Source organism: Miniopterus schreibersii (assembly GCF_964146895.1).
Source record: "Miniopterus schreibersii genome assembly, chromosome: 20".
Taxonomy (NCBI): Eukaryota; Metazoa; Chordata; class Mammalia; order Chiroptera; family Miniopteridae; genus Miniopterus; species Miniopterus schreibersii.
In genome coordinates, this window is record NC_138122.1 from 27,869,735 (window position 1) to 27,895,948 (window position 26,214).

Here is a 26,214-nt window from a genome sequence, read left to right on the forward strand (position 1 = left end):
TCAGAGCAAGCTGGCCACACCATGCAGAAGCTGTGACAGTCTGGCTTCCACTCCAGGTGTCTCTGGAATATTTTGAGCTAAGAAGAGTAATTCTGCTTTTTATTTTTTTAATCCTCACCAGAGGATATTTTTTCCGTTGCTTTTCAGAGAGAGAGAAAGAAACATCAATGATGAGAGTCACTGATCGGCTGCCTCCTGCGTGCCCCTGACTGGGGATCGAGCCCACAACCCAGGCAGGTACCCTGACTGGGAATTGAACTGTGACCCCCTGGTTCATGGGTGGATGATCAGCCACTGAGCCACGCTGGCTGGGCATGTGTGGCCTTTCTTTGCTGGGTCACACCAGAAATCAGGTGTGAGATCAGGCCACACAGCTTCTCAGGGAGTCGCTGTTGCACGAGACCTGAGCAGACCCTGCTTTTCCATAGTCTCCTCATTGTCTACAGATTTTTTTGCCTTTATTCTCTGAAAAAAATAAACGTGACAAAACACGCTTTCATGCAATCGGTTTATTGATGCTAAGTAATTAAGTGGCAGGTCCCAGGATGAGCAGCGTGACATGGGCAAGCTCCCTCGGATTCAGGCGTGACGTGATGCAGAGGGGTGGTGGCGAGGTCCAGGCTAGTGCTAGTTCTTCAGCACACAGATCCCTCTCCGTGTCACTAAAGGGCACAGCAAAAATCAGAAGGTGCAGCACAACAGAGGACCTATGCGCTTTCTGGACGAGGTCTCTTAAGAGCACCAGGCATGCTCAGCCAGTGTGGCTCAGTGGTTGAGCGTCAACTCATGAACCAGGAGGTCAGGGTTCGATTCCTGGTCAGGGCACATGCCTGAGTTTCTGGGCTCAACCCCCAGCAGGGGGCACACAGGAGGCAGTCGATCAATGACTCTCATCATTGATGTTTCTCTCTCCCTCTCCCTTCCTCTCTCTGAAATCAATAAGAATATATTTTTTAAAAATAAAATAAAAACTTATTTCTTAAAAATTTTAAAAAAAAGAGCACCCGATGTGACTCCCACTTTGCTGATGGACTCAGCTCGTCTGGAACAAGGACACCAGTGGGACCTTCTGATTCATTGGGCCAGGATTTGACACATTTCTGTGAACACCTGCTGTGCCTGGGTGCTGGTGACACCACAGGAGGACAAAGGTGCCAAACATCTGTGGGTCCCAACCACCGAGGGTCAGAAACCCCTCTACAATCAGACGGATGTTGCAGATTCTACCACCAAAGCGTGTACTTAAACACCCCAACACGTCTTGCCCCAAAAGCCCATCTCCGGTCCCTGTGCACCCCCATCTCCATCCCCCCTCACCTCCGTCTGTCCCCCACCCAGTGAGGTTCAGCCAGTGGGAGGCCCCCGTGGCAGGTGGAAGAAGAGAGAAGCTCCTGGGGAGGGTCCTCTCTCAGGCCTCCAGCCCTGGGGCACTGTCACCTGTCCCCAGGTGCTACCTGGTCCCGCCCGTCCCTGACCTTCACCAAACGCGTACATACTGTTTCCACTGGGTCCCTGAGCGTCCTGGAACCTCACTCTGCCCATGACCTGTGTCCTTCTGACACCTTGCCGAACCCCCCGCTGGCTGCACCACCTCCCCAGGACTCACGGGGGGCAGGCACTGGGCCACGAGCCCTCTGCGGGGCATGCAGCGCATAGGGCTGTACTCGGACAGGGAGATGCAGCACTGGCTCCGGCACTCGCTGTGGTTCACACAGGGGTCCTTGTTGGGCTGGGGAGACACAGAGGCCCAGGTGTCCCAGGTGCCTGGAAATCTGCCCGAGGGAGCCCGGCAGGTGCCCCCTGAACCCCACCCCACTCCCAGGTCCTCACTTTGCGCCAGTTCAAGCACTGGAAGAATATGGTCCTGGGTGTGCAGTACTTCAACAGGCCGTTGGTGGTGGTGATGCAGCAGTTGCTGTTGCACTCTTGGTTGTCCATGCAGGCGTAGCCACTGGGCTACAGGACAGGGCCAGACCTTCCTGCCACAGAGACCCTTCCCAGAGGCAGGTGGCCCTCTCCCCTCCCCCCTCCTCACCTTCCTCCCCCACCGGCTCCCGCCCACCAGAAGGTGCACCTTTCGCCAAGACAGGCACCGCAGGAGGATGGTCTGGGTCATGCAGAACTTCTGCGGGTTCAGGCTTCTGGTGGTGCAGCACTCGCTCTGGCACTCCCCGTGATCTTCACAGGCCTCCCCGGTCCCCTGCGAAGTTGGAGCCCTGTGTGCCTGCTCATGGGGTCCCTACAGACCCCAAAAGAGCCCCTCCTGTTCTCTGCTTACTCTGGTCCCCCCCCCCGCCTCGTGTCCCACCAGCCTTCAGACTTAGCGCACCCGACAAGTTTTCTGAAACATTCACAGACCAGAGAGGGTGAATGGCTAGGGGGCCAGTGAACAGAGGGTAAACCGAGGCACAGAGATGGGGAAAGTTAGAGAGTGGCCGAGCAGCAGGGTGGGACAGGAAGTGCTACCAAAGAAGCTTCCAGCCTGGCCTCAAGCTTCGCACATGCTCACAGCCCTTCATGGGTGAGAAACTGAGGCTCGGGGAGGGTAAGCAATCTGACCTGGTCACAGAGCCAACAGGAGCTGGGGCTGAGGGTCCAGCCCACGCCTCTGCCCACCAAGCCTCCCACGCAGAGGCCACCATACTCAGCGTGGCCTCTGACTGTGGTTCTCAAACCTCTGGTCTCAAAAATTATTTTACCAACTTCAAAAAAGCACTGGGGGCCCCGAGAACTGCGAGGGCTACGGTTTCCTCTGCTGGCGCCTGCTGCAATGGACCCAACCCGGAGGGAGGTCTCACATAGTTATGCATTCATTGAAAAATAATAAACCCATCCCAAGTTAACAGAAATAATTTTCACAAAAATAGGTATATTTATCTAAAACACAACAAAATGTGCTGAGCAGAGTGCACCAATGGCTGGTTAACAGAACGGCTGACTTCTCATTGCTGCCTTGGACCCATCACATGCACTGTGGCCTCGGGGACGCCCACGCATGCTCTGTGCTTGCGGGAGCAGGAGGGTGCCAGGGCAGAACACGACTGACTCAGCTGGTTCTTAGAATAGAACCAACCTGGGGACCTGGGGCCTGGAGCCCACTGGGAGCTGCTGCCTGGACCATGGAGGGTCATCACAGGGTTCACACAGGGGAACATCTTCTGTTGTTTTGCCTTTTGCTTTGTGTGGCTCAGTGGTTGAGCATTGACTCAGGAACCAAGAGGTCACCAGTTCGATTCCCAGTCAGGGCACATGCTCAGGTTGCAGGCTCGGTCCCCAGTAGGGGGTGTGCTGGAGGCAGCCAATTGATCTTTCTCTCTCTACCCCTCTCCATTCCTCTCTAAAATCAATTTAAAAGAAAATCTACTGATGGAGAGTAAACGCCGGGACCACTGCTCTGAGATGAGGCCAGGAGTCAGCTTTGGGGCAAGAGACAGGAGGAACTTACCTTCAGGGGCGCACGTGGTCGTGGGTCACTGAGGGAGCCAGGCACAGGGCACGTGGGGTTGGGCAACCACAGGAAGGAGGTCGGGGGCCCCCAAGAGCCCCGACAGTGGGCAGAGTGTGGGGGGCCTCACCTGGAGCAGGGACACAAGCGTGGAGCTTACCTTGTGGGACAGAATGTAGTTCGACTTTGTCACCGTCGTCTTCACCTCCGAGAACATGGGCGGCACCCACAGCAGCAGCAGCAGGCACCCGGCGTGCGCCATCCGGCTGGCAGGCCTGTCAACGCCCAGGCGGCTGAGCAGTGCCCCCATGCCCGGGGCCACTCCTGCCCCCAACCACTCCCCCGGGCACCCACTTCCTTTACCCCACCTTTCTCTTGCAAAATGGATGTTTTTAAAATCAATAGACATTATTTTCTAGAGCAGTTTTAGGTTTACAGAAAAACTGTGCAGAAAGTGCAGAGGTTCCAGGTGCTCTCCCACCTCCTGCCTCCGTCTCCCTGCTGTTAGCACCTGATGCTGGTGGGGTACATTTGTTACAACCCATCAACCAGTATTGATACATTGTTCTCACCCCAAGTCCACGGCTGACATTAGGGTCACCCTGTGTTGTGCTTGCTGTGGGCTTGGACCCACGTCTGACGAGGCCATGGCAATAGTGTCACACGGAGCAGTTTTACTGCCCTAGAAGTGCTCTGTGCTCCCCGCCCCTCCAAGGCGAACACGGGTCTTTTTTCCGTTCCCATAGTTCTGCCTTTTCTGCCGCATTCTAGAGCCCGAATCACAGGATGTGCCCTTTTCAGGGGCTCCTTCCACGGAGCAATAAAGTGCATTTAGGGTCCCTCCATGTATCTTCATGGCTGGGTAGCAAATTTCTTTTTATTGCCAAGTGGAAATAGGTTTTTAACAACCCTTTCCCCCAGGGACGATGGGGTCGGTTATTAAACAAGAGCGTGGGGCCGCCAAAGGGCGCCCTCGAGTTAGAGCGGCACCACTGGTTTCCTGCGGGTCCCTCTGCAGAGGCATCCGAGCAGCAGATCCTGGCTGACCCCTGACCCCTGACCCTGGACAACCCGGGGGCATAAACATTTTCCAAGATCGAGGGTCAAGCTGAACTTCATAAGCCCTGTCCCCATATCGCATCAAACCCACCAGAGGCCACTGCATTAACTACATAAAAGCTGAATTTGAATCACAACTGCGACATCTATACCTGTCAAACCTGCACTGTTCTTTTTCGTACTTTAAACCAGGATTTTTTTTTTCCAGTCTGGAGCCTTTTCACAGGCTCTAGAGAAGTTTCCAGGCCCAATTAGATGTGCCTGGCCAACCCCGGCCCTCGCAGCCAGGCCCACACTGTGCCCACGCAGGAGTGCCACTTTCACATGGCCACAGCCCACTGAGCCACAGCCGAGCCGATCACCACAGCCGGGGGGAGGTAAGCGAGCCAAGTATCGGCAGGATGAATAGATAAGCAAAACACATACCATCCCCACAATGCAGCATTATTCACCCTAAAAGGGAGGGAAATTCTGACACATGCTATGACGTGGAACCTGGGGACGTCATGCTGAGGGAAACGAGCCAGTCACAGAAGGACAAGTCCTGTAAGAGTGGCCACATACACAGGGACACAGAGCTGGGGGTCACCAGGAGCTGGGGCCGGGGAAGGGGGGGTTAGTGTTTCATGGGGACGGAAGTCCAGTTTGGGAAGATGACAAAGTTCTGGAGAAGATGGGGGCCGTGTGGCTGCACAAGAGTGTGAATGTGCCTAATGCCCCCGGGCTGTGCCTTAAAAGTGGTTAAGATGGCAAGGCCTGGCCTCTGCGGCTCAGCGGCTGAGCATTGACCTAGGGCCCAGGAGATCGTGGTCGATTCCCGGTTGGGGCACATGCCCGGGGTGGGGGCTCGATCCCCAGTCGGGGGCGAGCAGGAGGCAGCCGATCAATGACTCTCATCATTGATGTTTCTCTCTCTCCCCCTCTCCCTTCCTCTCTCTGAAACCAATAAAAACATATATATTTTTTTAAAAAGTGGTTAAGATGGTAAATTTTATGTTGTGTGTATTTTTGTCACAATAAAAAAAGTCACAAGCACCTCTCAAGGGGCCCTGGAGGCACGGTTGCTTCTGAACATGAGGAAGGACCCGGTCACAGCCCCTGGCTATTAGAAGTACTCTCTCGTGTACGGAGCCTCTTTCTGTTCGCTTATATAAATCTCTCAGGTCAGACATCTTTCCACCGTTCTCCTTCCAAACATCAATGTCAGGTGTGATTCTACAGTATTGCAATTTGCCAAATAAACGCTAAGATGCCCAGTACAGATCCCTAAACCACAGCTACCATGTTTTGAGCATGAACCCCTCCTGTCAGGGCACAGGAAGGCTGGCTTAGCCTCGGGCACCGTGATAAAGGTGTCACGGCTGAGGTGCACCCCTGGCCGGGCGCTGGTCCCTGCCGGCAGCAGCCTCCTGCAGACTTAAACACAGAGAAACAAACCATGCGTGGGAAGGTGTGAGGTCGGATGCTCCCTGCAGAAGAACTGCCCCTGGTAGCTGACAATTGCTCCAGTAACAGCGGCCCTACCTTTTATCTCATCTTGGGTCCACCTGCTGGGCTGCGTAGAAGTGAGAGTCACACAGGGCCAAGTTGTCCGCAGAATAACTGGGGGACCTCTCAACCCTCCTTTCTTGTCCTGTCCCCGCCTTCCAACGCGTGAGGGTGCCTTTTATCCTTTGGCCCAAAAGATATGATGTCCAGTGGACAACGTCCAGTCATGCATGACCTTAGACCTCTGGTGCACACAAAGTCCCGGGAGCCAAGCACAGCAACTGCCAGGAGGGCCAGCAGCAGGCCAGTGACCGAGGCCTCCTCGGTTTTCCCCTGCCTCCAACTCAGGACCAGCCCAGGAAGCCACACCGTCCACCTGCCCAATCACGTGGGCCCCTCCCCACCTGGAGCAATGTCCGCCCACCTGGGCCCTTACCGGCCTGCCGTGGGTCTGGTGGGGTGGGGCCAGGTGCCAAGCTCAGGGTAGACATGATGTTTACTCTCTTGGACCTCTGATCTCTCATGTGTATTTCTGCACAGTGTGTTCATAATAAACATCTAGGGACTTATTTGTAACTGGCTACGTGCCAGGCACAGTGCTGGGCTCTGTGGAGGAACAGCCTGCCACCCTCTCACCTAGGAGCTCTGGGTCTAGTTTGGGAAATGGACCCGTCAACAGACAGGTCACAGAGAGTGTGGTGGGTGCCTTTGGGGACCTGTTGGGGATGCCCAGAGGGAGGGCCTGGATGATCCAGGGTATTTTAAGGAGGAGTGGGGAGGGGGTGCTGCAGGTGATGGGAGGAAGGAGAGAGTTGAAGGCTGGAGGCGGGGCCCAGCCACCTGTTGGGGCGCATGGGAGGGGCCAGGCCCTGGAGAGGGGGCAAGCCTCATCCTAACTACTGGGGTCATGAGCCTTTTAGGCACAAGAACAAGACCCGAGAGTGTTTCAGAAAGTGTGGGCATGGGTAGGACAGGCTGAGAGGCTGGAGCTGCCGAATCAAGGCCGGTGGGCGGGGAGGGAGCGAGAGGCAGGGGAGGGGCAGGCCCTGTGTTGAGCGATGTGGGCCCTGGGGGAAAAGGGGGTTTGACGGGTTCGGATTAGCATAGCATTTCAGTTGTCGGGCATGGCCTCACAACGCACCCCAAAACTCAGTGGCCTGAAAGGGCAATTTACTCTCAGGGCTCAGTGGGGCTGTTGTCACTTGGAGTCACTAGTCACGGGCCTCAGATGGCAGCTGGGCTGACTGTCCCAGAGGCTTCTTCATCTGCATATCCAGGGCCACGGTGGCAGGAGCTGGGGTGCCCCACACCCGTCCTCATGGGGGCTGCCCCAGAACAGGTGTCCAAGTCCCAGGAGGCCCTGTGACCAGCCCAGGCGGCCGGCAGCCCATGTCCCCTGCATCGGTCAGGAAGGAGTCCCAGGCAGGGCCCGGGTCAGTGTGGGAGGGAAAGAAGCCGCCTGAGCTTGGGCCCAGAGCTTGAGCTGCCAGCTGAAACCGCCGGAGTGGACGGTATCACCCAGGCACAGGGACAGTGTCCAGGTGAGGGGGGCTGGCATGGGTGTGGGGTTTCCTCCAGGTCGGGGTGACGCGGAAAATGTTCTCGAATTGGGTGGCGGTGTCTGCAGAGCCCGTGAGTTTACCGGCAACGCCGCGGTCCGCGGGCGAGCCTGTGGCCCTGGGCCTTGCTCAGCGCGGCTGTTTGGAAAAGGAGACCTGCCGGCGCTGCCCCCGCCGCTTGACTTCACTGGCTTTTTGGAAATAACGTTCTGGCCTGTTCTTGCCGAGAGGAATGTTTCATTTTAACCAAAGGTTTTACAATTCGATGGGATAACTTTTTCTCTCGTAAAATGCCTTTTTAAGTAAACAAACCACCGTGAGACTCGGTCTTCCTAAGGCTAATTTTTAACGCATTTCAACGTACGGCTGTCAGTCGGGGTTCGCGGGGCGCTGAGCCGTCGGGGGGCGTGTCCGCTGCTCCGCCTCCCGCCAGCCGCGGGGCGTGTCTCGTCCCCCGAAGCCGCTGGATTTGGGGAGCGGCCTGTGCTCTGGCGGGGGGACCCCGAGTCGCAAAGCTGCCCTGTGGAGATGCTCTTGAGCCCCCGTCGTGGCCCGACCCCCGGCCCGCAGGGCGCAGAGCAGGAGGCGGCGGGGACCGTCCGCCCCGACGGGCTCGGCTCCGACCTTTTCCCGAGAAGAGCGGAGGCGCCTGCGGGGCGCGCGGCGCGGCCTTTTGGGGCGCGCGCCTCTCTTCTTTGTCCATCCTAACCCGAGGCCACTTCCCGCGGGTTTTAGGGCGAGAGGGAGGGAGCGAGCGGGGGGCACCGTGGGCTCGGCTCCCCGCGGGCGCCCCGGGCGTGTCCAGCCCCCGGCCCCGGGCCCCGGCGGGGGCGGCCGCGCGCTTTCCCGACGCGCTGCGCGGGGGGCCGGGCGCCGCGGGGGACGTCGGGGGGCCTGGGGCGGGGGCTCCGGGGAGGGGGGCTGTGCCGGCCTCGCGCCCCGTCCTGGGGAAGCGACCCCCGGACGCCCGGTGCCCTCCGCCCGGACCCCGACCGACCTGGTGCGGGAGGGGCAGGCGAGGCCGCGTCCTCGGGCCCCCGCCCCGGGCCCCGCCCCCGCGCCCCGCCCCGGGCCCCCCGCCCCGGGCCCCGCCCCCGCGCCCCGCCCCGGGCCCCCCGCCCCGGGCCCCGCCCCCGCGCCCCGCCCCGGGCCCCCCGCCCCGCCCCCGCGCCCCGCGACGCGCAGCGTCCGGCCGCAGCTTCCCGGCGGCGGGGCCATGGCTGCGGCGGAGCCCAAGCCCCGGGCGGGGGCGGCGGCGGCGCGGCGCGCGGCCCGGGGCTGCTGGTCCGCCTTCTGGGACTACGAGACGCCCAAGGTGATCGTGGTGAAGAACCGGCGCCTGGGCGTCGTGTACCGCGTGGTGCAGCTGCTCATCCTGCTCTACTTCGTGTGGTGGGTGCGCGGGGTCCCGGGGCGGGGGGGCCACAGGGCGCGGGGTCCCGGGGCGGGGGGCGCGGGTCCCCGGGCGTCTCCGAGCCGCCCCGCCCGCAGGTACGTGTTCATCGTGCAGAAGAGCTACCAGGACCGGGAGACGGGCCCCGAGAGCTCGGTCATCACCAAGGTCAAGGGCATCACCTCGTCGGGGCGCAAAGTGTGGGACGTGGAGGAGTACGTGAAGCCCCCCGAGGTGCGCGCCGGGCCCCGCGCCCCAAGGGGGGGACCGACCGGGGGCGAGCTGCCCGAGGCGGCCAACCGTCCCCTCTTCCCGAGCCCAGGGGGGCAGCGTGTTCAGCATCATCACCAGGATCGAGGTCACCCACTCGCAGGCCCGGGGAGCCTGCCCCGAGGTGAGGCGGGCGCGCCCAGCGGGTGAGGACCGGCGGCCCCGGGCGGGCGTCGGCGCTAACCGGGCCGCGCCCTCCTAGAGCGCGAGGGTCACCAACGCCACCTGCGACTCGGACGAGGACTGCGTGGCCGGGCAGCTGGACATGCTGGGAAACGGTCAGTGCGGCCGGCCGGCGGGCGGGGGCGGGGCGGGGGGCCCGGGGCGCCCCTCTCCGCCTGAGCACAGGTGCCTGCAGGTGTGCGCACGGGGCGCTGCGTCCCCTATTACCGCGGCGCCTTCAAGACCTGCGAGGTGTACGGCTGGTGCCCGGTGGAAGACGGGGCCTCCGTCAGGTGCGCCCCCCACGCGGACCCGGCGCCTCGGCTCCGCTCCTTCCTCCGTGGGGGCGGCGGGGGGCGGGGGGCGGCTGGGGATGGGGGAGACTAAACTCGCCCAGTCTCTGCCTCCTCAGCCAGTTCCTCGGTAAGATGGCCCCAAATTTCACCATCCTCATCAAGAACAGCATCCACTACCCCAAGTTCCAGTTCTCCAAGTAAGAGCCTTCAGGTGGGCGACGGGGGGCCGGCCTCCTGAGGACGCCTCCCCCTGACGCCGCCGTCCTAGGGGCAACATCGAGAACCGGAGGGATGGCTACCTGAGGCACTGCACCTTCGATGAGGTGTCCCACCTGTACTGCCCCATTTTCCGCCTGGGCTTCATTGTGGAGCGGGCAGGGGAGAACTTCACGGAGCTGGCGCACACGGTGAGGCTGGTTTCCGCCCCGGCCGACCCGTTGCAGTCTTGGCCGGCTTGGCGCTCCTCGGGAAACACGATCGGCAGCCCCACCTGGCTGTGCATGACTCCTGCTAAGCTACTGACTCCCGGTCATAGACAGTCCCGAACTGTCCCCTCGTGCCTCAGAAGTGGGGTGCTCACCAAGCCCCCCTGGCTTTCGGCCCTGAGCTGCCCTGGGTGCCCCATGATGTGCACCCCACGCACAGCCTCAGCGGGACCCCAGGGCTCTTAAAGGTCCTGTGTGCCCACCCTGACCCCCATCTCTGTGCCCACTTCTGGGCAGGGTGGCGTGATTGGGGTCATTATCAACTGGGACTGTGACCTGGACCTGTCGGCATCAAACTGCAACCCCAAGTACTCCTTCCGGAGACTCGACCCCAAGCACGTCCCAGCTTCATCCGGCTACAACTTCAGGTACTTTGGCTTTGGGCCCCTGGATCCTCCTGCACCTGGCTGTGACGGCACAGGAGCAAACAGGGCAGGTGCTCAAAGGCCCAGCGGTGCCAGCAGTCTGCAGAGTCTTGGCGCTGCCTCCCGCTGGCAACAGGCAGGTGCCCATCGCCAGTCCCTCAGGGTCAGGTAGCCAGGGCTCAGCATCCAGTCTTTCGGTCCCAGGCTGACGTGCTTCCGGGTCATTCCATCCCAGGTTTGCAAAGTATTACAAGATAAACGGCAACACCACCCGCACACTCATCAAGGCCTATGGGATCCGCATTGATGTCATTGTGCACGGACAGGTAAACCAGCTGGCCCTACCTACCTGGATCCAGGTGGACTGGCCCAGAACTGAGCTGGTCCAGCTCCATACCCTCCACCACACAACCCCACCCCTGATGGTCTAAGGCAGCCTCCTCTCCCCAGGCAGGCAAGTTCAGCCTGATTCCTACCATCATTAATCTGGCCACAGCGCTGACCTCCATCGGGGTGGTAAGGAACACACACTGGGGCCTGGGCACGCGCACGTGTGTCTGTGGTGGGTGGGGGTCATGCCACACCCTCACTCGTCTGTCTTGCTGGCCCTAGGGCTCCTTCCTGTGTGACTGGATCTTGCTAACATTCATGAACAAAAACAAAGTCTACAGCCATAAGAAATTTGACAAGGTGTGTACGCCAAGGGACTCCCCAGGTAGCTGGCCTGTAACCCTGGCCCTTGTTTTGGGCCAGGCCCCTCCTCCCCCCTGTCCCTGCTCCACAGACTCAGGCAGACCACAGGAAGAGGGACAGAGCCTGGCCGGGGCCGTCCCGCCACCACGGCCTTGTCCCACCTCTGCCCCATCTGAGCAGATGGTGGACATTCCCGATCGGGGTGCAGGACCAGGGCCTTGTGCCTCCGAGCCTTCCCAGCAGGACTCCACGCTCACAGACCCCCGAGGTTTAGCCCAGCTCTGAGCCCACCTCCACCTCCCCTCACATTGCGACAAAGGCTGGGTCTGGCCCTGAAGCATGGCTGGGACCAGTATGAAGAACCCAGGCCCTGCCCCCACAACATGCCTCCTCACAACTGGGAACCAAAGGAGCCCCATCCAACTGGGCAGTGGGCCAACAGAAAGGGGGCAGCACCCTGCTCCCAGCTGTCCTCCACAGGCTCCTCACCCCTCCCCACCCACACAGCCTGGGGTCACCTGCCCAGACCCTTTGCTTGCCTCCTAGCCAAGAAATCACATCCAGAATCCAATAAACCTGTGTCCAGAACCGTCTTGCCTTGTGTTTGGGGAAAAGTGTCTTGAGGCCACGAAGACAAGTATGCAACGGTGGGTCCCTGTGCAGGGGGCCGCGGGTGCTTTGACCAGCAGTGTGCAGGCTCACTGCTGCCCTCCACGTCCAGCCCGGTCCCCGTCACGTCTGACCAGGGGACAGTGGGGGTGGGGGACAGAGGCTGACCCCAACTCATCTCAGCACTGCCCTTGGTGCCTTCACCAGCCTCAAAACAAGGGACAAGGATGGTGACAGGATGGGAGCCAGGAGGGAGGTGATGAGTTGTACCCAAGGAAACAAAAGCTTAGGTTCCACTGGCTCTTAAACCAAAATGCCTTTCCAGGTTCTGAGGGAGACTGGAGGGCGGGAATTCGGTGCTGGGCAATGGGGTGGACAGGGCCGGGGGGACCGAGTGCAGGGAGCTGGAGCTAGCCCAGGCAGGCCTGTGGGTAACCTGGTTACTGCATCCTCAGATGCTACAACTGTCACTACATTGAGTGGCCTTGTCTGGCCAGACCCTGCTCTGGGGGACAGCAGAACTTCTTTGGTCAGTGGTTTCTCTGGCAACAGTGATGGCTTATGGGCGGGTGTGGAGGCATGAGCCAAGTGCCCTGCACAGATCTCACCTGTGACCTCATCAGTCCCAAATTCAAGGGGAGGGAGGGTTCAGCCCTGGAGTCCCCAAGTCCAAATGACCTTCCCACCTGCCCACACCTGATAGCTGGGCTTCCCCCACTTGCTGCAACCAGCAAACACTCCAGAAGCCCCCACTCAGCCGCCTCCACAGACCCTCCCACCCTTGGGACATTGGCTGCACAGGTCACCCAATGCCTGTGACATCCCGTGTCTGGCTCACAGATGTCCAGCTCTAGTTTCGGAGGAACTGGCTTTTCTAGTTGGGGCTGGGCTGTAAGCTCAAGAACCAGAGCCAGGGGCTCAGGTTTCCAAAGCACGAGTAGCCAGGGCCTTGAACCCCAAATGCCCCTACCTGAGCTGGCCTCTGGGGAACCACTGAGAGCTGCAGAGGCCAGGGTGCCCAGGGCCCCATCCTGCTGCAGGGACAGGGAGTGCAGCATCCAGGGCAAGGCTGTGGACCAGCCCCCCCCCCCCCCCCCGCCGCCCCCGCATGTCTCCAGCATCACTACCAGGAAGCCCAGTCCCCCCCTGCCCCCGGTCCTAATTTGATTTGATCTCCATCTGGGGCCGACTTAGTCTCCATCCACCTTCCAGCCAGCGTCAGGTTTCTCTTGGCCACTGGGCCTGGCCCAGCCCAGCAGGCGATACCCAGGGGCCAATGCAACTGCACAGACATATTAGCTGTTTAGCCTCCCTCCTTCCCTCCCAGAGACCAAGACTGTGTGCAAACATAACAGCACACTTAAAAAAATATTTTACTTTACATCACTAAGATTTTTCTCCTGTTTTACCTAAAAAAAGGTTTTATTGATTTCAGAGAGAAACATCAATGATGACAGTCACTGATTGGCTGCCTCCTGCTTGCCCCCTGCTGGGGATCAAGCCTGCAACCCAGGCCTGTGCCCTGACCAGGAATTGAACCTTGACCTCCTGGTTCATAGGTCAGTGCTCAATCACTGAGCCATGCTGGCCAGGCTACAGCACGTTTTAAGAGGTAAAATTCAGATGAAAATTCGATGTGTAACTGACACAGAAGTGAGCCAGCAAGGACTTTAAACCAGGCTCCAGGAGGCCCCACAGCCGCCAGGGTTGGGCTTCCTGCAAGCCCACTGTTCGGGGTGTCTGAGTTTGCTGCCTCACCTACTTGGTGGTTTTTCCTGTCCGGTTCCGAGCTGTATTTTGTTAAAAATGAGGTGCACAGGGCATGTCTTATATCTGGGGTTGAAGATGGAATGGGGGGAGAAGCTGGTGCTCAGCAAAGGCCCTGCCTGCCCACCTCAGCTCTGCAGGACAGGGCTCTGACTAAGCTGGTGCTGAGTCCCTGCCTGGGGCTGGAAACCCTGAGTGTGGTGCCTGCAGGGTCAAAGGTCCTGGAGCAACCCCTGGGGCTGAGCAGAACAGAACCCGCCTCCTCCTGACAAAATGGCTGCTTCCATTTCCTCCCCCTCCTCCCACGAAGGAAAGAACCTAAAATCTTGTGGGTGAAGAATTACTTTTCTAAAATCCAGGTGGTAACACAGGCTGTAAAGTCCCTGATCAATGGTGCGCCTCACCCTTCCCCAGGCCCTCCTCTGGGCACACGCAGGTTCTGAGGGCAGGTGGCTATGGCCCAGCTCCACCCGAGAAGCCCCAGCCCAGATGAGGTGACTGCACCTGATGGGAAACCCTGCAGCCCCTGCTCTCACCAGGAAGTCTCCACAGAGAAGCCCAAGTCCTGGAGACCCACTGTACAAAAGATGCCCAGGTTCCCAAGGGTGCAGGTCCTGGTTCCTGGAACTAGCCACACCCATGGGGCAAAGCTGTGGGGCGGCATTTCGAGGTAACTACTGGAGAGCATGGGCTGCAAACCCCTGTCACCCTGCCTTGGGTCTGGCCTTCAGCCACCCTCAGGTCTCAGCTCAAACAGAAGACCCCCAAGGGCAGCTGGGACACAGAGGTGGGGCAGGGTTAGGGCCCTGCAGCAGCAGCAACAGCAGAGGCCACACGTGTTTATGCAGCGAGAAACGACCTGTCAGGACCCCTTGCTAGAGATGCTCTTGGGCCCACGCTGCCCTGACCAAGGCTGGGGCTGGGAACCAGGAGGTGGGCCACTTCCTGCTCTGGCTGGTTGGCTGGTTTGGGCCAAGTGACCACTCCCCGAAAGCTCCCTGAGGGTCGTTTTCTCTTGTGCTGAGTCCTGGACATGGTCACGAGTTGGGAAGCTGGGGCAGAAAGAGGGGACAGGCCCGCCTTGCTAATGGCTCAGCTGGGAGTTCTTCTGCAGCAGCCACTCCAGGGTCTCCATGAGGTATGACATGCCGTAGTGCTGGGCAATGTTTCGGAAGATTCTGATCTGCTCCATGAAGACCTGTGGAATAACCAGTTGCCATGAGACCCAGTCCCAGAGATGCAGGGATGCAGGCTGAGGCTGGGAAGTGTAAGGAGAGAGCAGGTGTGCGTGAGGCCAAGGGGGCAGCAGCCCCAACCTTGGTGTGGATGGTGAGGGCGAAGTTGCCCGCACAGCTGCAGTACACGGACATGTTGGTCTCCTTTACACCCTGGCACTTCAGGCAGATCTGAAACGAGAAAAAGCCCGTCAGGAGTCCCCTGTCCCCCACAGCCTGCACCTCAACTGTGGATAAAATAGAGACCTCAGAGTGGGCTTCATCCAAATGTCTAGCTGCTTCCCAGCACCCTTGCTGCGGGCACCAACCCACTCCAGGTAAAACTAGGCACTGCTGTTCCTGCCCAGACCCCATGCCTCCCTCAGGTCTTTGCTGAGAGGTCCCCTGCATCTAATGCTGAACATGCCCTCTGTGTCTCATACCCACACCCACACCACATGCCCCCCCCTTGCATTTTTGACACTCATCCCATTTACACACTTTATCTTGCTTTTGTTTGCTGTCTATCTCCCTCTATTACAACGAAACATCCATAAAGCCAGCACTTGGCCACTGCAGGTGCCCAATAGATGCTATAAGACTGAATCACTTGGGCCTATGGACCACCCAAGAGGTGGTCACCTTAAGGACCAGGTTATGACCTGAGACCTGCATACAGCCCTGGCTTCCCATGGTTGCAAACAGCTAATTGAGAAGCCCTGTGAGGTGGGTGGGCTGGGTGGAGGGAAGTCCCAGAGCCAGGCCCGCTGCTCACCAGGTCCTGCAGGGTAAAGGCCATCAGTTTCTTCTGCAAGGCTTCCACCAGAGCCATCTCGATTACTGACGAGTCATAGGCAGCTTGACAGTTGGAGCAAAGCCACTGGGGCAGCAAAGCCCCATCCTGGGCATAGGAGAGGGAGCAGGTCACTCTCTGCCCAGTCTTCCCTGGCAGCATCCCCACATCAGGCTGAGAAGACCAGTGTTGAGACTGGAGAGGTGTGTAACCACGTGCGGCAGCTCCCTCCGCTCCAGGGCACGCTCACATCACCGACATCATCCTTACATGTTTATTGGGACAATATTCTAGCATGTGGTAGTTGAATGCCTTAAGAAAGGGGTCTGTTTTTAAACCTTTCATGTCAAAGCTAGCAGATGTAACCCAAAAAGGGTGGGGATGTGTCACTCATGAGTGGACCAGGCCTACCTGAGAGAAGGAGGGGTCTTTGCACAGGTCCAGGTCCCGGCAGAAGTTACAGCTATGGCAGATGACCTCTGGGAGCACGTAGGAGCGGCAGGGATCTCGGAACTGAGCCTCCTCCGAGAACTCGCCGACGTCCACCAGGCGGAGCAGGTCCCGGTTCAGCTTGTTTACCTGGTTTGTGATGTTTGTGTCCAGAGACAGGACCTGCAGAACACAGCAAGGGTGAGGGACAGCTCCTGGGGCTTCCCTGCTGCTGTTTGGATTGTAAAACCCTATAGCCAGCACCATCACCTCATGCCTTCCTATCCTGTCAGAGGGCAGAGCTGCCTCCTCTACATTAGTGGTTCCCCAATGTGGCCACATGAGCGGAGGCCCGGGCCTGCCCCAGGTCTCATGGGCTTCCTCAGTGCCGGGGACTCAGGCACACACCAAAGTTTGCTCTGCCTGTCATCCTCACTGGCTCCTTTTTCCCAAATGACAGGCAGTTGTAAATCTACTGGAGATTTACAATCTCATGTGCAAAGTGACTGATGTCCACCTCTCATGGTGAGGGATTCCCATGCCACCCGAGGCCTGCAGAGCTGAGGGGGAATTGCCTAACCCTCCTGTCTGTAAGGAGAGGCCTCTCCCACCCCTAAAACTCTGCTGCCCTAGCACAATGCCAAGAGCCAGAACCAGACACGACGCAGGGGACACTGTTGGGAGCATTGATTAAGGTCCAATTTGAAGCCCACGCTAGCCAGCGACAGAAGCAGATTTTAGCAAGTAGGTGAGTTTGCAAATACTACATATAATGAGGATCAACAGCCTGTAGATTCCGAAAGAATCTACAAAAAGGCTACTAGAACTAAAGTTCAGCAAGGTTGCAAGATAGAAGGTCAATATAAAAAACACCACGGCCCAGCTGGGCATAGATCAGCGGCTGAACATCAACCTAGGATCTAGGAGATAGCAGTTCGATTCCCGGTCAGGACATATGCCCGGGTTGTGGGCGCGATCCCCAGTTGGGGGCCTGCAGGAGGTAGCCGATCAATGACTCTTTGATCATTGATGTTTCTCTCTCTCTCTCTCTTCCCCTTTCTCTCTTTGAAATCAATAAAGACATATTTTTTAAAAAAACACCATGTATTTTTACATATTTGCAGTGGACAACTGGAAACTGAAGTTCAAAAAAATCAGTGCCATTACAGCAGCACCAAAAACATGAAAACAGTGCAAATACGTGCAATGTTTATAAGCTGAAAACCCTAAACACTGATGAAGGAAAGAAAAGGACCAGGACCCTCAATAGTAAGGTGTAAATTCTGTGTGTACAAACCTACAGATTCAGAACAACCGCAACCAACATTCCAGAAGGACTTTTTTTTTGTAGAAACTGATATACTGATTTGATAATGTATATGGAAAGGCAAAGGAACTAGAACAGCCAAAGCAATTCTGAAAAAGAACGCAGCTGGAGCAGCCACACCACCTGGTTTCAGGACTTGTCGATAAAGTTACAGAAATCAAGACAGACAAACGTTCAGATCAAAAAAGATCCAGAAACAGACCCACACAGCCAGTTACATTTTAAAAAAGGTGCAAAGATGATTCAATGGAGAAAGGATACTCTTTTCATCAAAGGTGCACAGACAGCAAATAAGCACATGAAAAAGTGCATCATCAGTATCAGGGAAATGCAAGTGAAAACACGCGATACTACCACACAGCTGTGGGAACAGCCAAAACCTTGAAAATGAATGAGCCCAAGTCCTGGAAGGGGTGGAGCAGCTGGACTCGTGGCACCACCAACGAGAATGCAAAATAGAGCAGCCCCTTCAGAACATGCACGGACGATACATCCCAGTGATCCCTCCCTAGGTTTTTGCCCACCAGAAATGAAACACGTTCTCACAAAAACCTGCATGAATGTTTATAGCAACGTTATCAATAATCGCCCAAGTGTGCAAACAACCCGAATGCCTGTTAGTGAGTGAACAACAAACTGTTTCCTGCGGAGGGGAGCACCGCCCGGCTGGGAAGGAACAGCGTGCTCAAACACACCACATGGAGAACCACAGCAGGCTCTGCTAAGTGACAGAAGCCGGGTCCACAATTCCACTCATGACATTCTGGAAGCAGCCACCATGCAGGGACAGAGGTGAGAGGAGGGGTGAGCCCCACAGGGCAGCACGAGGACTTCTCAGGGGTGACTGCTCAATACCTTGCTGTTGGTGGCACAGCTCTATCGCTCTAAAAATCCAACAACTGCACTCAGAGAGTGACGGCGTGTAAATTTTAAAAAGCAGACAAACAGGGACAGATGGATCAGCATGAGCCAGGGATGGGGAACTGCAGGGGTGATGGAATGACCCATATCCCCACTGTGTGCCTGTGCCAAACCTCACAGTGAGTTTTACTGTATGTAAGTTATACCTTAATAAAAGTAAAATTTAAAAATTCTAAAGTCTACCGAGTAATTGAAATGGTCCACTAAACCATTTCTCCATGACAATCAGAAGTCACTTGATCCTAGAGTGTCCGTCACTGTGAAATGCAGTGTGCCGGGAGGTGACTTAATGGACAGTAAGGCGCCTGCTTGTCCTTGTCTGGTAACATTATCCCAGGTTTGATTCAGTCTCCTTTCCCTGAAAGGAATTTGGCATCCAAGCAAGCTCTCTTCTGAGGCTCCACAGAAGCCTGGATGTTTTGGGAGCTCTATCTGGTCCCTGGTTCATCTGGCCCACTTGCCCCACATGATTCTGAACACATGTTGTTTCACCCCACCCCAGGGTCTTTGCATCCCCTCTGCCCAGACATCATTCTTTCTTGGGATCCACACACAGCTGTACCCTCCTGGTCACTGTGGTCTCAGCCCCAGGACCCGTCACCTGCCCTACCTCTCCAAGCCCAGCTCACAACACCTGTGCTCCCTGAACTCACCTGTACCTCACTGATTTGCCATCTGCCTCACTGGAGCACAGGCTCCAAGAGCTCCAAAGAGCTCACACAGTGGCTGCACAGAATGGTGCACAGTGAGTGTGAAATAACTGAGTGGCCCCTCATCTTGCACACACGTTAGTGTCCTCACCTTGCACACATACTTGATGAACTCCAGGGCAGGGTTGTTAAGCAGCAAGTGAGAACCGGGCAGGACAGGAAACATTTCTGAGAGCTCAGCCGAGTTCCGAGAACCCGTGATTTTCTTCTGAATCTTCTGAGTTATGGTGAAGAAATTTTGAGTGAGTTCATTTGCCACATAATCTTGAGAGAAGGTGATCATTCCTGGGAAGAGAGGAGACATGGTGCTGCTCCCATTTCCCACAGTGAAGAGGATGCCGAGGAAAGGACTCAGGGACCCCGCCCTGGAGGTGGGGATTCTGAGGAGCACAGGGGCGTCAGGTCACAGGTGCAGTGGTGGCCTTGTGCAGCAAAGGTGCACTCACCGGGAAGGGCTCCGGCTGTCCCCTGAGCCTCCTGCGACTGCTGGCTGGCTGTCCTCCTCCTCACGGGAGTGCTGCCTGGGGCGCTGCGCCTCAGCTCCTCCTTCATGCTGTGGTACACGGCCACGATGTATGCTGCAGAGGAGAGGCAGAGGCCTTGAGAGCTGGCGACGCCCAGAACACCCAGAGTCCAGGGAGACCCTGTGGCTGGTCAGATCGCCGGCCAGCCTGTGCTGAAACGTCGTTACTGGTGATGATTCTATTTGATGCATTTAGATGAGCCAGAGTCCATTACAGAAATGGCAATAAGTGAGGCATGCTGATGCCCAAGCTCATGCTAGAGAGCACTGTCTACGTAACGCAACTCCCATCAATCTTCACACTGGACAGTGACAAAAACAAAGGTTCAACTCCAGGGTCAGCATGCCAGACCCACGTTTCAAAAGAACTTGAGAAAGTGAGACTCGGACAAGTAGAAAAAATGTAATAATCACAAATGAAACCACTTCTGTAGCTATGTGACTATGCCTGAGTGCTGAGCTTGACAGAGCTCGCCATTCACTATTCTGCTCTATGACTGGCTCTGAACTACGACCAGCGCGTCATTTATGTGCTTCATTTGCACATTAACCTGGATAACCTGGTTTGTAAACACTAAAGCTTTAGACCATTTAGATCCTCCTCACCAGGCTCAGCAAGAGGGCAAGGGTCTCCTCTCAGGAACCCGGACACTGGGCACGTGCCCAGCAGCCCTGATTTCCCAACTGTTTACCTTCTTATGAGGCAAATGGACCAGGACCATGCTGTTCCATGGACCGTGCAGATGTGACAGCTGGTGTGGGGGCTCACCTGAGACAATCATGAGGAAGTAGCTCTGGCAGGAGGCTGCCTGTGGCAGGAACTGCACGATGTTCCAGTTGTTTTCCAGCAAGTCCTCCACGTCCGGGTCCTGCACACCGTCTTCCTCCTCGCCCTCGGCCTCAGGCTCCTCCTCCTCCACTCTACCCTCTTTCTGGGAGTCCTGCAGTAACAGTCCCAGCCATATTTGCCCATAGAGTGGGAAGCGCACCCCAGTTGAGTGTGTTGAACCTGGTCTACCTGATTCTACCTTGTCTAGCAGCTTGCTGGAACCTGTCTAGATTCCCGTAGATGCTCTAGTGGTGTGGTAAGTCGTCTGTGTGAGTACCTGGTGCTCACCAACACTCAGCCCATGGAGATGGTAGTTCTCACTCCACCCTTCTTGAGGATTCACTCCCCAGATGCCCCTGCTACCACCTGACCTGTGCTTCCACTTTGTGCATGTTGAGCAAACATCAGGTGTGGAAAAATACCAACAGAGCATGGCACCCTCACCCCACATTTGCTCTTGTCCCGTCCACTCCATAATAAACACCTGGGTTCACATGCCCAGGCACAGCCCACACACATAGCCCATGCCCGTGTGTCACCCCACATCCATCCCAATGGCCTGTCCCCTCCACTTCATTCCCACCGAGTCCTTCGCCCTGACTCTGTCCTGCTCTACACTCTCGCCTGGGATGACATTAACTGCGCTCCTACAGTATTGTCCACCTGGGGCCCAAGTGACACGCCCCACTCAGAGAGTCCCATCATTAAAAGCCCAGTCTCCATCCCGGCCTTGGGCACACGTGGCCTTCCCCCACCACTCTCAGCCACACCTGTGACCACTGCCCCACCCCGCCCTGGGACTCACAGCTGTCTCACACCAGTCACTGAGCCTTGCTCCCTTCAAACTCTGTTTTCCTGTCACGTCCTCAGAGCCCTCTGGGATCGCCTCGTCTCAACTGGCCCCTGCCCCTGGCTGTGGATTCTGAGCCCTCACCACTGCTGACTCTGATCCTGCACCTACTTGTCTGCTTGCTCTTGACTTCTCCCTCATGTGTGACAGCAGGGACTCCGTGTTTGCTGCTGCATGACCAAGACCTGGAGCTGCTCCTGCACCCAGCCAGTGACCACAATGTGTGCCCAACAGACAGATGCGGACCCCAAAGTTATTTCAGTCTCCAGGACTGGTAACCTCACCTGTCCACAGTGGATACCAGATGGAACATTTCCTTTGATGCCACCATAGTTAGAGGGATCCATCCAGAGAAGAAATTCCCAGCATCGAGAGAAAGAAATTGTCAAGGAATGGAAGATCTCTTTAGAATGGATGCTAAAAAGAAGCAAAACAGAGACTGTTTAAATGAAATCAACAGCTTTCCCTCTTTCCTCCACTTTCCTTCTTACCCTCCACTGATTAAAAACCCTCAAACTTCCTATGGAAAATGACAAACAGTAAGGAGACTTTTGCATCTGGACAGGAGTAACAGGGAGGGCATGGAGGGCAGGAGAGGTGAGAGCTATAGAAAAGCTGAGTCCTCCCAGGCTGGTCCCCGAGCTCTCCCCAGAGCCCAATCCCACACGCCTGCTCCACTGCCACTGGAGAGCCTCGTAGCTCACAGGGCACCAGGCTGTGCTCATTGGAGTCTTCAAGGGTGGGGAATAGTGAGCTCTGGGCTAAACATTGCTCTGGTCCTGCCTATAAATCTCAAAAATGCCCCAAAGGATCAAACTGTTTCCAAGCAACAGAACATAAAGCTCCAGAAGTTACAGAAAAGCAACATACAAGGCAAGACCCACAGTGTCTGGCCCCAGTGGAACGCCACCAGTTTGCAAGTAGCAGAGAAGCAGCAGAGTGAGGAGACCAAGATATCAACTGCAACAAGTCAGAGCTGACCCAGATGTTAGAATGACCAGGGAAGGATGCGAAAGCTTTTACTCCATGTGTTCAAAAAGCTAAAGGGAGGACTGAACATGCTAGGGAGACTCCGGAAACAGAAGACCCAAACCAAACTTCTGGGAAGACAGCACCATGTCTGAACTGGATTAAGGGCAGATTAAGCACTGCTTAAGATTGGTGAATTTAAAGACAACAGAGAGAAACACAGAGAAGGAAAAAAGAATTAAAAAAAGATCCACCTACAATATCTTTCAGAAACAAAGGTGAAATAAAGGCTTTCTCAGATATCTAAGGGCATGAGAAGGATGTGGCTGCTTCAAACCCAGCTACAGCATGTTACAGGAGCTCTGCGAGCAGGAAGCACAGGACAGCAGTGGAGCAGACTGAGGAGGAGGAGGTGCTGACACCTGGTGGTGATGTACTCCACGTAGGCAAGGGCGTCCTCAATCTGCCGCTTCTTCGTGCACAGGACTATGCGGTTGAAGTTGGCATAGACGACCGACGACCCCAGACGCTTGAACTCAGCGATGAGCCTGAGGAACAAGTGCAGAATCAACAGTCAGGATGCTACAGAGAATCCCAGAAGACACTATGAGGAAAAAGTGGATGATCTGAAGCAGAAAAGCCATCTAAATATATTTAGAACCCAGAAGCAACAAAGCATGAAGATTTCTGTGTGGAAAACCCACCAAAAACAAAGCCAAACAGAATCAAAGACAGGAAAAAACGGGCAACTCACAACACAGAAAATGGTTAATTATTACATAGAAAGAACTCATTCTTGCTGTCGTAAAATCTATCAGACCTGCAACAGGGCTGTTTCTTGGAGATCATCGTAGGGGTCCATTCGTATGACCTCAGGCACAAGGCCGTTTCTTGGTTATTCCTAACAACCTAAGTTCTGGGAACAGCCTACTGTTTGCTAATATGGATGGTACACCCGCACGCAGACCTCAAGATCAACCTTTAACCACGACAAGCAGGTGCAGAACAAACACAGCATATAGCCGCTTGTGCAAAAACGCAACAGAAAGACTATGCATCGTGTGAATCTGCAACAGGCCATTATGATCCCAAAGGTGCTGGGTCTGCGGACATGGGGGTCAGTGGACTCACTGCAGGAAGAGCTTCTTCATCATGTTGTGTAGTGTGCGGTGCAGTGCGGGGTCGTGGAGCAGCGAGGATGGGGAGCGCAGCCAGCGATAGAAGTGCATCACCTGGTTGTCCGCATAGACATTGCGGTACTGTGTGATCTCCCTCACCCAGCTCACCACCATGCTCTTCAGGATCCTGTAAGGGGTGAGAGCATGCGTGTCCCCCATGGTCACCCTGTCCAAACCCCTTTGCTCAGCTTTCTGCAGCTACCTGCACCCCTCGGATGAGGCCAGGCCCCACCACCTCCCCGTACACTTCTCAACCCTCCCCCACCCTCACAGCGACGACACAGACCAGAATCGGCGGGTGTTTGTGAGGAGCCTCACCCTGCCAGGAGAACCAGAACGGACAACGGAGACCACCAGGGCCTCCTCTCTGGCACGGCAGTCCCACCCTCACCATACACCTCACCACGACCACCCCTGCTACACCACTTGGATGACTCCGCACACAGCACCAAGAAGCCGTTTCCTCAGAGGGATTTTTCTGCTGCCTGTGGTCCAACCCCACCTTTCAGGACTAAAATGTCCACTTCTCTTCACAATAGCCCCTGGACCCAACTGCACCACACACATTTGCTTCTGAGCCTTTCTGCCACGCTCCTTGCCTTTCCCCAAGTCCTATCCCCCTCCTGTGAGAAGGCACCAGGACTGGTGGCTGAAGAACTCGGTTCTGGAATCACAGCACTTGCCCTCGGATGCCAACCCTGTCACTCAGCCGCAGTGTGACCACAAGCATGCTGTTGCCCCCGTGCCTCAGTTTCCTCATCTCTAGCGTGAGCGATGTAGTGCCGTGAAGAGCATGCATGCTCCCTGTCACAGCAATTCTCCTGACACCCAAATCCTGTAACTCACACCACATTCTGCCTGGCTGAACCCACGTTTGTGTCCTGCAGTGCATCCCACAGCAGACATTTGATAAACAACTACAACCGAGTTAATAGGAGGTTTCCTGAGGGTATGCCTCTGGCCACAGAAAGGAGCCCAGAACACAGCTCGAGGAACCATCGCTTGTACCCAAGGTGGCTTCTGACTCTACTGAGCGGGTGGGGGAGCCCCAGTGGTACTGTCTTAGCTCTTAGTTTCCCAAATCAAGGGTGAAGGATGAAAGGACTTCTACTGTCCCTTCCGGACCCCAACTCAGTGACTCTGCCTTGAGAGGAGAGGGCGTAAGAACAAAAGGTCAGATATTCTGGGGATGCAGGCCTGGGCACCTGAAGGTGCTGGAGCAGAGGGCTGTCTCATCGTAGCTGGCCGGGGCGCTGGCAGCCTGGTTGCCGGTGATCATGTCCTCCAGGGAAGCCTGTTGGATCACGTCGAAGCTGATGCCCATGCTGTCAGCCCCCTCCATGTCGTTGACGTGGTGAGATTGCAGGATGGTGTTGACGGCCAGGTTCTGAATGTCCAGCTCCACGCACACTGCACACAAAGATACACACCTGTGCACTGGCCAGCCCCTGGGTTTAGAGCCCAACCCCAGTAAGCACTACCTCAAACATTACTGCTTCCTGGGGCCACCAGGGTAGCTGATGAGTACCCAACTTGGGCTGACCACAGAGCCTGCCCTGCACTCATTCCCCACCAGTGTTGCCGAGCTCTGATGGTTGGCACTGGGTGTTCTCGCCATGAAGGAATGGCAACAAAGGGCAGAAACAGCAGCTGAGATCCCCATGGGCCTCACCCACCAACCTGTGGAGTAACAGCCTGAACTGTTGATCTCCACGGTGGCTTGGTCCTCGAATTCCATGATGAGGCGGTTGTCATCGGCCTCCTTCCCACCCAGGTCTGGGCGCCATGTAGGGGACAGCCAGAGCAGATGGTTGTGGCGCTGGAGGTGGCGGGCAAAGAAGAGGTCGGAGCCAAAGGTGGAGATGTCCTCAGGCAGATTCCCGATGGGGATGTGGAAGTACCTGCACAGGGTCAGGGTCACAGTCATAGGATGAGTCCCAGGTTGGTTCCAGGAGTGGGTGGAAACCGGGAACACCGACCTGCTGTCAGAAACCACTGGCCACCAACAACCAAGGTGGGTAGAGCCACAGAAAAGCCAAGAAACAGCCCTGTGCTTTGCTCACCTGCTCATCTCAAAGGCCTGAGACAGACAGGTGTCTAGGTTGAGGTAGTGGCGGATCATGCGCCGGGCTCCATGACGCTGCCAGTCCAGGACTCCGTAGCTAATCTTGTCAGCCACGCGGATAGGTACCAGTGGGAATTCCTCCAGGACAGGAATCTCACCGGCCAGCCTCTTCAGCTCCCAGTTGGACTGCACAGCGATGAGGGTGGGCCCACGGCGCTCCTCCTGGGCACAGGGAAGAAAGCAGCTAGGAGGACCTGGCCTGGGGGAGGGGCTCCCACGGCAGCGCCCCAACCTCACTCACCTTGTAGGCCAGGAGGAAGCGCTGGATGGCTCTGCAGATGGTCTTTGAGTCAGTCTCAGCCCGAACTTCAAATGTGTGTTTGGGGGGAGGCAGGAGCTCAGGGCCCACTTTCTCCAGCAGGAGGCTGTGCTCAGCTGAGTAGAGGGCACTAAGGCTGGGCATCTGGTTGCTTCGCACCTGAACAAGGCCCACATCAGCCCCACTGTGCCCCCCCAAAGGAGGCATGGCTGACAGCCCCGCCTGTCATTTCACTTCTAATTCAATCGCCATAGGCACTCGTGGGCAAAGACTTCTGAAAACAAGGCTAGGGACTGGGATTTCCCTGCCCAGTGGTCTGTCCCTCCCACACCCCCACATCAGGAACTCACAGTATCCAACACAAACACAGACGCCCTGCGCTGTGAGGGCACGAAGATGCCAAAGAGTGCCTTGTGGCCTTGTGTGCGATGATATAGGTAGATGTGGCGGATGCTACCTACAGGAGGACACACAAGTCACCTGAGATTTGAGAGAG

General features: G+C 56.6%; 3 protein-coding genes across 7 annotated transcripts in view; 1 reads left to right on the forward strand and 2 right to left on the reverse strand.

Annotated features, from left to right (window-relative positions):
• Positions 1 to 497: 497 nt before the first annotated feature.
• On the reverse strand, positions 498 to 6,338 carry LRCOL1 (leucine rich colipase like 1). 2 transcript variants are annotated; one of them, XM_081122726.1, is made up of 6 exons: positions 6,029 to 6,091; positions 3,606 to 3,720; positions 2,075 to 2,200; positions 1,831 to 1,956; positions 1,607 to 1,729; positions 499 to 662 (listed from the first exon to the last, which is right to left on the reverse strand). In XM_081122726.1, exons 2-6 carry the CDS (start codon positions 3,705 to 3,707, stop codon positions 660 to 662), a joined length of 480 nt encoding a protein of 159 aa, XP_080978852.1. In that variant the 5' UTR covers positions 3,708 to 3,720; positions 6,029 to 6,091; the 3' UTR covers positions 499 to 659. The 2 variants fall into 2 exon arrangements, with proteins under 2 accessions (XP_080978851.1, XP_080978852.1); XM_081122725.1 differs by having other exon boundaries at positions 498 to 662; positions 1,831 to 2,200; positions 6,029 to 6,338.
• Positions 6,339 to 8,767: 2,429 nt separating this feature from the next.
• On the forward strand, positions 8,768 to 11,801 carry P2RX2 (purinergic receptor P2X 2; the record flags this gene model as incomplete). 3 transcript variants are annotated; one of them, XM_081122814.1, is made up of 12 exons in its annotated part: positions 8,768 to 8,943; positions 9,043 to 9,178; positions 9,267 to 9,338; positions 9,417 to 9,492; positions 9,573 to 9,669; positions 9,789 to 9,869; positions 9,941 to 10,079; positions 10,395 to 10,525; positions 10,758 to 10,848; positions 10,973 to 11,038; positions 11,135 to 11,212; positions 11,396 to 11,799. In XM_081122814.1, 12 exons carry the CDS (start codon positions 8,768 to 8,770, stop codon positions 11,498 to 11,500), a joined length of 1,248 nt encoding a protein of 415 aa, XP_080978940.1. In that variant the 3' UTR covers positions 11,501 to 11,799. The 3 variants fall into 3 exon arrangements, with proteins under 3 accessions (XP_080978940.1, XP_080978939.1, XP_080978941.1); XM_081122813.1 differs by having other exon boundaries at positions 11,135 to 11,801; XM_081122815.1 differs by lacking the exons at positions 9,267 to 9,338; positions 9,417 to 9,492 and having other exon boundaries at positions 8,768 to 8,875; positions 11,135 to 11,801.
• Positions 11,802 to 13,211: 1,410 nt separating this feature from the next.
• The window catches only part of POLE (DNA polymerase epsilon, catalytic subunit), a 36,363-nt gene continuing 23,360 nt past the window's right edge, over positions 13,212 to 26,214 (reverse strand). For both annotated transcript variants that reach the window (XM_081123514.1, XM_081123513.1), the window contains 15 exons: positions 26,069 to 26,175; positions 25,701 to 25,877; positions 25,398 to 25,621; positions 25,015 to 25,235; positions 24,540 to 24,744; positions 23,288 to 23,461; positions 22,579 to 22,704; positions 21,472 to 21,604; positions 20,278 to 20,449; positions 19,432 to 19,563; positions 19,077 to 19,270; positions 16,010 to 16,210; positions 15,581 to 15,706; positions 14,908 to 14,997; positions 13,212 to 14,789 (listed from right to left, as the gene is read on the reverse strand). In XM_081123514.1, the coding sequence (XP_080979640.1) occupies positions 14,676 to 14,789; positions 14,908 to 14,997; positions 15,581 to 15,706; positions 16,010 to 16,210; positions 19,077 to 19,270; positions 19,432 to 19,563; positions 20,278 to 20,449; positions 21,472 to 21,604; positions 22,579 to 22,704; positions 23,288 to 23,461; positions 24,540 to 24,744; positions 25,015 to 25,235; positions 25,398 to 25,621; positions 25,701 to 25,877; positions 26,069 to 26,175 (2,396 nt within the window). In that variant the 3' untranslated portion in view covers positions 13,212 to 14,675. The remainder of the gene's footprint in view (positions 14,790 to 14,907; positions 14,998 to 15,580; positions 15,707 to 16,009; positions 16,211 to 19,076; positions 19,271 to 19,431; positions 19,564 to 20,277; positions 20,450 to 21,471; positions 21,605 to 22,578; positions 22,705 to 23,287; positions 23,462 to 24,539; positions 24,745 to 25,014; positions 25,236 to 25,397; positions 25,622 to 25,700; positions 25,878 to 26,068; positions 26,176 to 26,214) is intronic.

Excerpts from the sequence above, each read along its gene's own strand:
- LRCOL1 (XM_081122725.1), bottom strand. The coding sequence starts at position 3,707 with ATGGCGCACGCCGGGTGCCTGCTGCTGCTGCTGTGGGTGCCGCCCATG. Across the intron at positions 2,201-3,605 it reads ACTACATTCTGTCCCACAAG|GGGACCGGGGAGGCCTGTGA; the intron begins GTAAGCTCCACG and ends CCAACTTCGCAG. Across the intron at positions 663-1,606 it reads TGGCCCAGTGCCTGCCCCCC|TGACACGGAGAGGGATCTGT; the intron begins GTGAGTCCTGGG and ends TGTGCCCTTTAG.